Source organism: Colletotrichum aenigma (assembly GCF_013390185.1).
Source record: "Colletotrichum aenigma strain Cg56 chromosome Unknown KSG_Cg56_contig10, whole genome shotgun sequence".
Lineage (NCBI taxonomy): Eukaryota > Fungi > Ascomycota > Sordariomycetes > Glomerellales > Glomerellaceae > Colletotrichum > Colletotrichum aenigma.
The window spans coordinates 497,782-510,303 of NW_023500916.1; the positions used below are offsets into that span (position 1 = coordinate 497,782).

The 12,522-nt window shown below is 51.5% G+C and overlaps 3 protein-coding genes across 3 annotated transcripts; 2 read left to right on the forward strand and 1 right to left on the reverse strand.

The window, feature by feature from the left end:
• Positions 1 to 1,629: 1,629 nt before the first annotated feature.
• On the forward strand, positions 1,630 to 3,795 carry het-6-9 (Heterokaryon incompatibility protein 6, OR allele; the record flags this gene model as incomplete). Its single annotated transcript, XM_037329231.1, has 1 exon — positions 1,630 to 3,795. The coding sequence occupies one exon, from the start codon at positions 1,630 to 1,632 to the stop codon at positions 3,793 to 3,795; it is 2,166 nt and encodes a 721-aa protein (XP_037171932.1).
• Positions 3,796 to 4,320: 525 nt separating this feature from the next.
• Positions 4,321 to 5,811, forward strand: CGCA056_v013990 (uncharacterized protein; the record flags this gene model as incomplete). The annotated part of the gene is made up of 1 exon (XM_037329232.1): positions 4,321 to 5,811. One exon carries the CDS (start codon positions 4,321 to 4,323, stop codon positions 5,809 to 5,811), a length of 1,491 nt encoding a protein of 496 aa, XP_037172482.1.
• Positions 5,812 to 7,161: 1,350 nt separating this feature from the next.
• CGCA056_v013991 (uncharacterized protein) lies at positions 7,162 to 7,701 on the reverse strand (the record flags this gene model as incomplete). Its single annotated transcript, XM_037329233.1, has 1 exon — positions 7,162 to 7,701. One exon carries the CDS (start codon positions 7,699 to 7,701, stop codon positions 7,162 to 7,164), a length of 540 nt encoding a protein of 179 aa, XP_037172481.1.
• Between the last annotated feature and the right edge of the window lie 4,821 nt (positions 7,702 to 12,522).

Below are 12,522 nucleotides of genomic sequence, written 5' to 3' on the forward strand. Positions count from 1 at the left end.
CCAAATACGACGACGAGCAAAAGGAGGGTCGACGCGATGATATGGCTTCGCCTTCTGACCGCGAGGGCCATGGGCAGCGTCTAGTCAATGCTGCACCATCAGACTGTGGCAGCTCTGCGCCTTCGTGGCGATGTATGCAATCTTGGCGGTGGTTCGGGACAAGTGGCTGGTCTATATGAGATCTACCCCTGAGCAGAGGAAGCCTGAAGATACGACAACCATGGCGGCGCTTAGAGATCTCGGCACGGCTGGCGCGGCGAAGGCGGCGCGTGTGGCGCTCTGGTGTGCGGTGGGAGAACTTTTTGGCATCACTAGGCTTTTCTTGTCTTTGATGGAGAAGTGGGAGTTTTTCGGACTGTTGGAGGGCTCGAGGGGTTTGGGACTGTGGTGAAGTATGGTTGAGGTTAGGTTGCCTCTTGTTTTTTCAGCGTCAACGACCCCGGCGGTGGGATACACAACTTAGACAGCGGACATCAGATATTAATGTTTTGACCCCTTCACTACACAATTAAAGGTGATGATCAATCCCGATGTGATGACCTTCAGCCTTTGTAAGTGGCAGGCTTGTTGTGCATAGTTATCCTTTCTGGAATGTTGAAATACGATTCCGTAGGTCTTCTCCGCCACCTTGGAAACAGCTGAGATTATTGAAACTCTATAGCTGCCGTCATCGCTATTATCTTGTGAAAGCTATCTGCCCAGAGGGCAAGCATCGGCTCGAATTTAAGTCCATCGCCTTTCACACTGACTGAGTGCGATAACAGAAGCTGGAATCATTTGGAAGGGAACTGAATTGGACCAGTCGCAGTACTGATTCAGAAATTGGGAATGTGATTAACTTCCAGCTCACACAAAACCCATGAATCTTGATGAAGTTGCTATGCATCATTGAGAAATTTTCGGAGTTGGCTTCTGGAAAGATTGAATGCCGGTTGAGGATTAGGCATCGTCGATTATGGACAACTTGGCTCTGGAATCCTAAGAAAAGAATCTATCATCTTATTCAAGTACTCAGACTTATGAAGAAAGTGACATTGCACCGATGCGCGTAGAATTAGATCAGGCTGAGACTTGTTTATCTGCACGAATGTTCCTACACATGCGCCATTCCAGTAGCTCAGGCTTGGCGACGAGGATGGGAGAACTCCATCAATTCTCATATTTCCGAAGCTTTGACGCATAAAGGTTTTGAAGGTTGGTTTCTTGTGGCGTACCAGTCTATTCTGATGGTCATTTTCTAAGAGGCCAGATTCTCGTCGCTGGATCTCCCAAAGATACGTGTATTAGAAACCGTCAACTTCAACCCTTTCCCCGGAGCCTGACATGATGTCGCATTCTCATTTCTTGCCGAGTGGTTCCCTTCCGCAGCTAGAAGCAGCTCAGCAGCCACATCTTGGCTTCTCAGGATGGCGGATTTTCATTCGCTCAAATACCGCCGATTCACGCCCTGTAAGCACCCACTTGGAGTGGCATGGTCTAGCTGCACGAGAATGGGTATTCGTAACGGTAAGCACAGGGTCTGCAGACAATAAGAAGCCATCGACGGCCCGGTCCTCTCTCCACGCTGAGGGATCCTCGGCCTATCAACTTCATTCCGACTCTGCGCTAAGTTGCGCGCCCCACTACGCGATGGACGATGCGACCGCAGACTTCTTCCAAATTGCGGGGGAACGTGAATACTGGACCGGATATGATATTGGCAGGGAGTTTGAGCTTGCAAAGATTGACGATCACGACTGGGTACCGGAAGAAACGAGAGCAAAGGTGCGCGAATGGGCAAAGACGAAGACGGTCCCAGTCCGACCCTGTGATGATGGCCAGCAGAAACCGTACAGGCCCATCATCGATCCGTACGAGATACGAGTCCTCGAGGTCAAGCCGGGTACCAAGGGGGATAAGCTCCGAGGCTTTCTACACCACTGCTCGGTCGAATACGTCGACCCCGAACCATACAACCAGTCCTTCATCAGGGTGCGCTACGCGCTCTCGATGGACGATCTCGTTACCCCAATATCCTACACTGCGTTGAGCTATACCTGGGGCGATAACATCGTCGACGCAATGATCGAATGCGACGGCCACAAAAAAACAATCACCAAGTCTCTCGAGTCGGCCCTCCTCCATTTCCGTAAAGAAGACGAGTCTGTGATGTTGTGGATCGATCAGATCTGCATTGACCAGGGCAACAACGACGAAAAGGGGCAGCAGATCCCCCTGATGTCAAGAATCTACCAGCGTGCCACCAATACTGCGATCTGGCTCGGCGAAGCGGGCGAAGGCTCTGACGTGGCGATCGAGCTCCTCGAGGAGGTCAACATCCGGTTGCAGTTCACGACGGAAGACGATATTGACCCGAAGGAGTTCAAGAGGATCGGCCTGCCGGAACCTGATTCACACGATTGGCGTGCTCTATGGAAGTTGCTGTCACGGGAGTGGTTTACGAGGGTCTGGATCATCCAAGAGGTCATTTTGTCGAGGGATCCATGGGTTGCTTGTGGTGACTCGCTCATCACTTGGGAGAATCTATCCAGCGGGTGCATGCAACTTGTCACGACTGGAATCTCTGCGTGGCTGCGGAAGAAGGCTCCTGAGTGGGCTGTTGAGGAGGCTGCCAAGGATGCTGGAAAAGCGGTTGCAAAGGAGGCTACGAATGATAGTAAAACGGATGATCGAGACATGTGCGAGCTGGCGTGGCAGCTTCACCGGATGAAGCAGTCAGCCCAAGACAGCGATAACACGCTGGTGCCGCTGCTCGTGCAGTCCCGTGGGGCGCAGTGCTATAATTCGAGAGACAAGGTGTATGGATTGCTTGGGGTGGTCAACGAGGATCATCAGGCCGCGGTGAAGGTCAGCTACGCGGACGACTTCCCTGCTGCGAAGCTGTACCAGCAAGTCGTGGCGCACCATGTTTCTCAACACCCCACGAGATGGGCACTGCACGAGGTCCTGGCGTGCGTGGACCATGATTCACCCCATTTGCCCTCTTGGGTCCCGGATTGGAGCAGGCCTCGTCTGACAGTTGCGTTGGGATACACGACTGCTTCCCAGGGGATTTACAGAGCCCATGGGAGATTTGAGCGGAAGATGTGGATTAGCGAGGATTTCAAAGACTGGGAACGGTTGCCTGTACGAGGCGACGAGATGTCTGTGAAAGGGTTCCTCGTCGATACCATCTCTACAACCAGTTGGGTTATCGAGAACCCTGATCTTACGTTCGAAAACCCAATGAATGGGAATCAGACACTGCTCGAGGTCTGGAAGTTTGTTTCTGAGATGGTGACGTACCCGCAGCCGCACACGCTATTCTCTGCGCTGTGTCAGACTCTCGTGGCGGGGAGAAACGACACCGGGAAGCAGAAGTGTCCAGAGTCGTACGAAGAGATCATCAGCCTTTTGCTGGACGCGTCAACTGGCATGGAACCTTCCATCTCTGGACAGACCTATACCGCGCGGCAGAAGATGCCCAAAGGAAAAGGCAGGCTAGAGTTGGAGAGGCTGAATAACCACAAGGTGGGATCTGCTGGGGATACTTTCCAAGAGCTTCGCACGGCGATGGTTAATGCGTTGAAGAATCGGAAGTTGGGCGTCACCGAGAAGGGCCATCTGGGATTATTCCTTGGGCATGCCAAAGTTGGGGACCAAGTGTATGTCCTGGAGAATTGTCATGTGCCGTTCGTGATGAGGAAGACGGATGGTGGGAGGTTTCGACTTGTGGGGGAGTGCTACGTGCATGGAATGATGCATGGAGAGGCTATCGGCTCAGACGCAAGTTTGACTGAGGTGGTTCTCATTTAGGAAGTTGAGTGTTCCAGAACTAGCTCAGAAACCAACGACGAAGACGAGTTGTGCCCGAAGAGTAATGCGACCCGTTTCTGACATCATTCTGCATGCTCAGCTAGACTCAGCTTATGCCATAGCTTCAGCCACAGTCTATGGTCTATTTTGTATGATACCTAGCATCTGACAGGCCGTCGAGCAGTAGCGCGTCAGCACTCGGGACGCTGAATCACCCGTTCTTGATACAGAATGTCTTGAATCCCACCGATTCGGTTCAGATTCTAGCCGAGCTTTTGAAGTCGGTGCAATATGTGCGACTCGTGATAATTGGTTGGGTTGCTGGGTGCGTCGTTTGAACAGCAATACTACATAAACTATATAAGTTAAAGAGCATATTAATCATGCCAGAAGTCAGGCTCCCAAGCGCAATCTGTCCACCCAGATAATCACAAGCTACTATCCACTCACCCTTGCATGCATCTTGACCAACTCTGTCAACGATAAAGACCTACGAAAATACCACCCAATACGTTCACGGTTAACATGCGACTACAACTACTTCTCGCCGCGATGGCAACCATTTTGGTGGCCCAAGCTGCAACCGACCTTAACCTTACCAGCCTGAACGCTAGCACAACCTGTGATGATACCTGCAAAGAGCTCGTCCTCCGCGTTTCCTCCTGGGAAAAGTCACAAAGAGCTTCAGACTTCTCCTTTTATGAGGTTCCGACCAACTTTTCCAACACCATGGTGCCAGGCACCGTCTTGTCCCTTGAGCCGACTACGAATTTGACGAGCTACACCGTACCAGCACCCTTGACCATGTCCCGAATGATGTACACGACTGAAGACCTCAACGGTACCATAATTCCCGCATCAGCGTACATCCTGTGGCCCTCAAGCCCGCTCAAAGCTCTGGACTCTGATTCATCAAACTCGACCTATTGGCCTTTGGTCGCATGGGCACATGGCACCTCAGGAGGTTTGGCGCCATGTGCACCGAGTTCCTACCGAAACCTGCAGTATCACTTCCAAGTTCCATACCTACTCGCTCTCCAGGGTTACGTCGTGGTAGCACCGGACTACGCAGGTCTGGGTGTTGCAAAGCTTCCCAACGGCGACAACATCGGCCATCCCTGGGCTGCGGCACCTGCCCATGCTAACGACGTTGCAAACGCCATTGTTGCCGCACGCAATGCTTTTCCTGAGCATCTCAGCCCTGTTGGGCCATTTGTTGCCATGGGCCACTCCCAGGGTGCTGCCGCCGTATGGTCGTTCACAGAAAGGCTGGTCGACAAGCCCATTCCAGGATTAAAAGGCGCTGTTGCCTTTGCACCGCCAACAGATATAATCAACCAGACCAGGAAGGCCATAGAAGATCATCAGGCAAACAAGACCCAGTTATGGACCAACACCTTCTTGAGCCTCCAGCCGTCCTTGGCAAAAGGGATAACGGCGGCGTATCCGGGATTCAACCTGTCCGGATTGACCGAGGCCGGACGCGACAGATGGGTCAATGCCCAGGAGGCTGTACAAGGCTGTCTACCCACGAAAGGAATCTCAGGCATCGGCATCCCATTAGGTCAGCTGGCATACCACGGCTGGACGGAGCAGCCGACTGTGTTGGACTTCGAGAAGAGAACCACCGTTGGGAGAAAGCCTTTCAAAGGCCCTTTGTTGATTCTGGCCGGGGATAAGGACTCCGTAGTTGACTTCAAAAACTTGGAGGTCAACGTGAGGGAAACGTGCGCAATGCTGCAAGGTGCCGGTGTCCACGAGAGTCTGGAGTTCTTGGAGTACACTGGGCAAAATCATTTCCCCGTCATCCAAGCGAGTCAAGGTAAGTGGCTTGGCTGGATCAGAGATCGCATTTTATCTACTGCGAGCATTAGCCACGGATGCAACTTTGGGACTGTGCGAGGGTTTCAACGCGAAGAGGCTATCAACTCCGTTTTCCCGAACTTTTTGGTCGAAATAGCAGGGCCTGGTGAAGGCTGGAAGTACAGTCTTCGAATTAATCTTGGCTTTGATTAGAAAGGTAATTTAGAAGGGTATGGTAATTCGTGTGCCTTAGAATCGGGGAAAGCTTTTGTTTTACCAGTTTTCACGCATTTCTTTGAGTTTCTCAATTTTGAGCGTTATTACCCGAATTGCCCTCGAAAAGTGGCAAAGACTACGTACGGCCTATAGATGAAGGGCAAAACTTGGACTACTCGTTTCGATTCAAATATACAGCAAATTCTTCTCGATTAGCAAGACTTGATTCAACACAATTTCAAAAGCTTGTGAGTCCGGCGTGGACAACATTCTCAAAAATGCTCTCGTTTCACCACAGTTAGTTGACCAGCGTCGTGGAAATCCGAAGGTTCCCAGCTCAGTGGACGAACCCAACACCGTAGAAAGAAATAAGATACTCCTTGACGTAAACGCAAGACTTAAAAATGACGTGAGTTTCCTATGTGCAGATCAACTCAACTCAAGCAGCTGCACAGCACGGGGTTTGGGATGACCCCGCCAAACGTTGTGGTGTGGGAGAATCAGAGCGCGATCGATCCTGGCTTTAGGTTCGTCCCATTCTCAGGGGTTCCGCTATAAATAAAAACAAAAAAGAAACTTGGCTTTTTGCTTAAGTGTAGAAAGTTTCGCTCAGACACCAGAACAACAAACAAGGTTTCAACCGAACTTCTTCTCTTTTTCGTGACTGGTGGAATCGGGTGGGCCTCGTCTTCATCGTACCAGACAGTATTCGGGTGGGAGTATTTGGTTTCAAGAGATTCCCCGGTGGTCTGAGTCAAGGGAAACGGGTCATGCGCCGGCGGTCATTAAGACTGGCATCTCCGTTGAAGGACGTCGCCGCGATTGATTGATGCGTCGTACTCGCGGTCTTTATCTTTTTTGGGAAACAGTTCCTTTGCAGATGAATCAGCTCAACTACGTGTGACCAGGTGTAGATCAATCTAGGTAGAATTACAATGCCCTCAACCTATCCTATCGTACACAACCCTCATCCGTGACATTAGGACAGATATCCGTATTACAAATTAGGAACGGATGTCGCGAACATTATTTGAAGAACCTCAACTCTCTTCACTGAAACTCGTCTAACTTGCGTCGCGCGCGACGCTTAGCCTTCCGCCAAATTGCGAGACCAGCAACGATGAGAAGCCATGTCGCCACTAAGTTTTCATACTATCAGCAAACCGACATGGGTATATGATAGAAGACCTGACTTACCGATTCCAGCCAAGAAACCGAAAATGGCTTCGCTGGATACGACTATGAAGCTTTGGTTGAGACCGAGATCTGGCGTGGTTGGCTGAAGTCTTCGAGGACCACCATCATTCCTCAAATCAGGGGCAGGAGTTGGAAGAACCAACGCAGCAGTCACTGTGACAGGCGCAGGGGTAACAGTGACAAAAACTGTTGTTCTCGGGCCCTCTGAGCTTGGTACCATCGTAACAGTGACTGGCGGCGGCGGTGGAGGCGGAGGTGGTGGTGGAGGACCAGGCGGTCCTGGAGGTCCAGGGGGGCCGGGTGGACCTGGAGGAGGCGGTGGCGGGGGAGGCGGCGGTCCAGGTGGCCCAGGAGGCCCTGGAGGCCCGGGAGGTCCTGGAGGTCCCGGAGGAGGAGGAGGCGGCGGCGGCCCTTCAGGGGGAGGTGGTGGAGGAGGTGGCCCTTCAGGAGGTGGAGGAGGAGGGGTTCCTGGAGGTCGTGGAGTTCGTGGAGTACCTGGAGATGGAGGAGGGGCATCCGGGGAAGGCGGCGGTGGTCCTCCATCCGGGGGTGGCGGTGGTGATCCAGGTGAAAGAGGAGGAGGCGGCGGTGGCCCTGGAGGGGGAGGACCTGGCGCGTTTGGCGGCGGAGGGCCCGGTCTCCCAGGAGGAGGCGGTGGTCCCTGTCGTCTCTCGTGTTGAGAATCAACATCGAGAATCAGATTAGACGGAGGCGACCTCCTGCGGGCCAAAGCAAGACGAGTCATCTTGTTTTCACGTTTCTGTCAATGACAACTGTGAGATATTAGCATCCGTTGCTTGCGATGAAGTCTTTGCTCAATGAGTGTGAAAAGTAAGAAGAACAAGACGAGGCATTTGTCAACTAGCATCCAGGGTGTTGACAGGTCCAAGTAATGGTCCACGTACCGTGTTACCGACGATCCGACTTGTGTAATCCGTTTCTAGTCAATGCCTTGGTGGTGAAGCGCTCAGCCTCGTCGGCTCTTGAAGCGTTAGCGGGATCGCTAAACACGTCGAGCACAAGACCAGTGAGACGGATGGCGGTTGACGCCAAGGAACCGAGATGGGGATTCTACCATAAATATTGGCCGTTGTTGTAAGTCCCCAGTCAGGAAACCTATTCTTGGCGATGCGTGGCGGCACGGAACCCCATCTGATGTTCGGTGCGTCACTTTGGAGATGGTTTCACCTCCTCTGATCCCGAGCCAGTGAGGCTGCAGTGCCTGCAGTAAGTAAAACTCAAACTCGACTTCCGATGAGCGACAGAAACCTTGTTTGAGGCTAAATACAGGATGGACTCTGTTGTGATGCGAGCCTGTCGTACTGGGGCGGGAAGTCGGCGAAGATTTCCTCTGCCATCCCTCTTGCGCAAGCGTGTCACAGTGAGCGGGGGACACTCGATCTAATGCACTCGTTATCGTTGAATTTGAAGACCGAGGGTCGTTTTCTGCCCGTGAAGCCCGGACAATTTCCCCATCTGAACTCGGGATTGCGGCACTCGACAGCAAACAACGGGCGATCGACGGTTTCATCAACACTGATTGACAGCTCCGGCGCCGACATGGCTCGATGATGTTTCTACATGGTCACGAACCGACTCGCCGTTATCATCAGATAGGTCCGGGAGTCTTCCAGACAGCGATCCGGATAACCGACGTGCAGGTATCTATAATTATCGAGGGGTCGGAAAAAGAAAGAGAATATGCTACGGGTGATCTGCATGTCGCTGTCATTGAGCTAGAGCGTTGGCGATCTGTCCTAAGTTAAGTAAGCTTTTGTCCTGCATGTGGTGAACCGGTCTGAATCGTTCCTGTATCGAGGAGGAACTCAATTGATATGACATGACTAGGAGGGTGAGTACCTTTTCTGTCGCCATTGAAAGCTCGCATGAGCTGTTGAATGGCAGATCATCCATGCCCAAGACAGCAATTAATCGACCGCGCTTATCACATTTCTCGAGCTTCATCCCGAATGACATGATTTCTAGCTCCAAAGCTACCAGAGCTTTCAGCTTGAGCTTGAGCTCAAAGCATGTTGAACTTAATTCGGCACTTATAACGCCGAGATAGCACTGGACCTTCCTTCAGTCGCAATAATCCCAATCGTAAGAAGCGGGGCTTGCGTCTCCCCGGATGTTTCTCTGTAGTTTATCAAAGATAGAGCACGGTTTGCCGAGTTGTCCTGTGGGGTGTGGTGGTTTCATGCTGTTCCGGTGGTGGGCACTGAGACTGCCCGCGAAGCTTCTGGACAGGGGTCGGCTCATGCCTAGGGCGTGTTTCCTCCTCCAATATTGGGAAACAAATAATAGCAGGAGATGCTTGCGGGATAAACACCGAATTCCGGAGCATACCACAATCGGGATATTCAGCGTGTTTCCTGTAGCCGCTTTATTAAGCCGAGGAATGCATCCCTCACCTCGTGCCGCCCATCCTGGTGATATCCAGCATTATAGGTGGTGAAATTAGACCTCTCTAGGTGAACTCACTTTCATCAAACTGCACCAACCAAAAGTGGACTGTACCGAGAGGTATCTTGTACGGCGACGCTAATGCAAATACCATATGCTCGCGCTGTGCTGCGCCCGTGGCGGATCTACCCGGCGGGTCCGGAGATTTCCTCTGGGCGAGATGTAGGCGAATGCTTGCTCCATGACCTGAGTTTGGATGCAGCTGGCATCTGCGTGAATGACCCATCTTCTGGCCTTTTATCTCCATTGAGACTGACAATGAAGAGGAGACATTTAAGGCCATACTCGATTGCGATACTCCAAGATCACAGTTCGTGTTTGGTTCAGAAGGTAACTCACTCACCAGTCTTTCTGTATGGAGAGTCGAACCAGACCTTGATGAGGCAAGGCGACATCTCATCATGCTAGATTCCACTACGAGCTCGGCGTTTGAATCTGCACGGCGTCTGACATACATCCACAAGCACCGTTGTATGCTGAGTACAAAAAGGTCCGGATATTGAAGTGTCAATCAAAAGGCGTCGTTGCGGGACTGATGTTCTATGTCCGCGGAGGATCGACGACTCAAGCGAATCAAAATGCCCAGATGGCGGATATGTGGAGCAAACTTGGCGACAAGAGTCATCAAATCCGACTACTAAGTAATGCTTACTAGAGGGAATTTCTTTACACCAATTCTCTAATTCGTAATAATCCTACCTCGGAAGCATCGTCTGCAACCTATAAACTTCTTAGTATTGTCGTCAAGATTACATATTTTGCGAGTTTCATTCACTGAAATTCCGTATTCACAGTGTCCGGGTTGTCCATTTCATCACCGGTTGACAGCGTTCTGGATGTCATAGGCAGAACACCATGCGTCCGTCTCCGCAAAGTTGTTCCTGAAGGCTGCGCCGACGTCTACGTCAAGCTGGAATACCTGAACCCAAGCGGCTCTTACAAAGATCGTATGGCGAGAGCCATCATCGAGGAGGCCGAGCGGAGAGGCGATCTTAAGCCTGGCATGACAGTTGTCGAGGCCACCGGAGGCAGTACCGGGTCATCACTGGCCTTCGTTTGCACCCTCAAAGGATACGGCTTTCGTGCAGTCTGCTCAAACGCTTTCGCTGCCGAAAAGCTGAGGACGATGGCTGCTTTTGGCGCTGACGTCGACATTGTCCACAGCCCGACAGGCAAGATCACCCCGGACCTCTTCCCAAAGATGGTGGAGCGTGCAAAGACACTCGCTGAAGAAGACAAGAGTTATTACGCCGCCAATCAGTTCAGGAATGCCGATGGCATTGTGGGATACAAGAGTTTGGGGCAAGAGCTTTTGGCCCAGTTTCCCGCAAGGCATTGACGCTTTCTGCGGTGCCACTGGCGGGGCTGGCATAATCATGGGAACGGCCACGGTACTCAAGGCGTCAGATTCTAAGACGCACATTGTTGTTCTTGAGCCAGAGTTGTCTTCGGTGATTACCAAGGGGCATGGAGGCACTCATGGTGTAGAAGGAATCAGCCCAGGATTCTTTCCTCCATTGCTGGATAAGTCACTTTATGATGAGGCCCGCGGTATCCCTGAAGAAGATGCACGAAAGATGTGCCGTAGACTTGCCAAAGAAGAGGGCCTACTCACTGGAACCTCAACTGGACTGAACGTTGTTGCTGCTATTCAGCTGGCGAAGGAGCTTGGCCCTGGGAAGACCGTCGTCACAGTTGCTTGCGATACCGGTCTGAAGTATATGAGCGGAGCGCTTTATCAGTAAACACAGGCACGATGTATTCTTCAAAAGAAATGCTTTGGAAGTGACTCCCTAACGATCCGATCTTCCAGGTTTGCTGAATCTGAACTGAGCACTATAAGGTAGAAGATCTGCTAGCCAATCCCGCTTAAGCAAGCTAGAAAGAACCGAGAGAAGGACGCCTCGGTTCACAGAGCAACAAGCGTTGATTTGCTGGAATCGGTGGAGACAGGGATACAAATGAAAGTACGCGGGCAGCAGAACAGAGTGCGCATTTGGCAGGCTGTTGCGTAAACCAATTGACACAAAACGGCAAGGAGTAGACACTAGTTTGTCTGAGACCGGAAATAAATCCTGGACGTGATCATATTCAGGGCGGAAATATTGCGCTCTCCTGCCTGCCGACGAATCTAGCTGAAGTGCAGGTGGGTTTTAGTCCAAGCGGAAGAGTGTGAGTCAACAGCTGAGTTCAAAGAAGCTGAACGGCTATTTAAATATTCGACAAATCGTCAACTCCGTAACCTTGACTTCTGTATATCATCAACAACCATCCCGCCACCCTCTACCAATATCTGCACATAGCTCTGAGTATGGCCTCGTTTGACGCAATCTTTTCATTCAAGTGCGATGCCAATAAATACTGCCGTTATCAAGATGGGTGCTACACCAACCGGAGACAACAATGGGAGAGTCGAAGAGCAGGCTGAGACTCAAGAGGAGATCAAACACCCCAAGGCGTAAGCACTTTTCAATTTACTCCTCGATGACTGCTGTTCCCTTTGCCGCGATTACCCTGCGGCACCCGAACCTTCAGGACTAACACGTAATACAGTCGCTACGCTTTGATTCTCATCGCTGCTTTCATGATCAACTTCATAGTTGGTGGATTGCTCTTTGGGTATGGCGTGTATCAAGCTCTTTACGAGACTATGATACAAGAAGAGGGGTCGCCCTTCGTCGGTGCCACATACGCCGAGATAGACCTCATTGGCATGCGAGAGAATCCATAAAAAGAACAGTTGGTATCAGCACTCATGAAATCTGTCTCGACAACTTCAAAATGCTTCTCTTGATACAATTTTGGTTGGCGCGCGGTTTCTCCAGCACTTCATGTTCTCATCAACGAGCGAGGACTCTTTTCTTTTCCATTACCCCTTCGCGTACCCCTGACAACGCCCCTTGATGGACCCTACCGCCAGGCCCAAGAGTATGACCGGCCACCAAACGCGTCTGTCGCGTCTGCAACATTGCCCATCAGCACTAGGCCGCGCTGGGAGGATGAGTCTATCACTATCGATAATTTGATTTGGCCGGAAGCAAGATC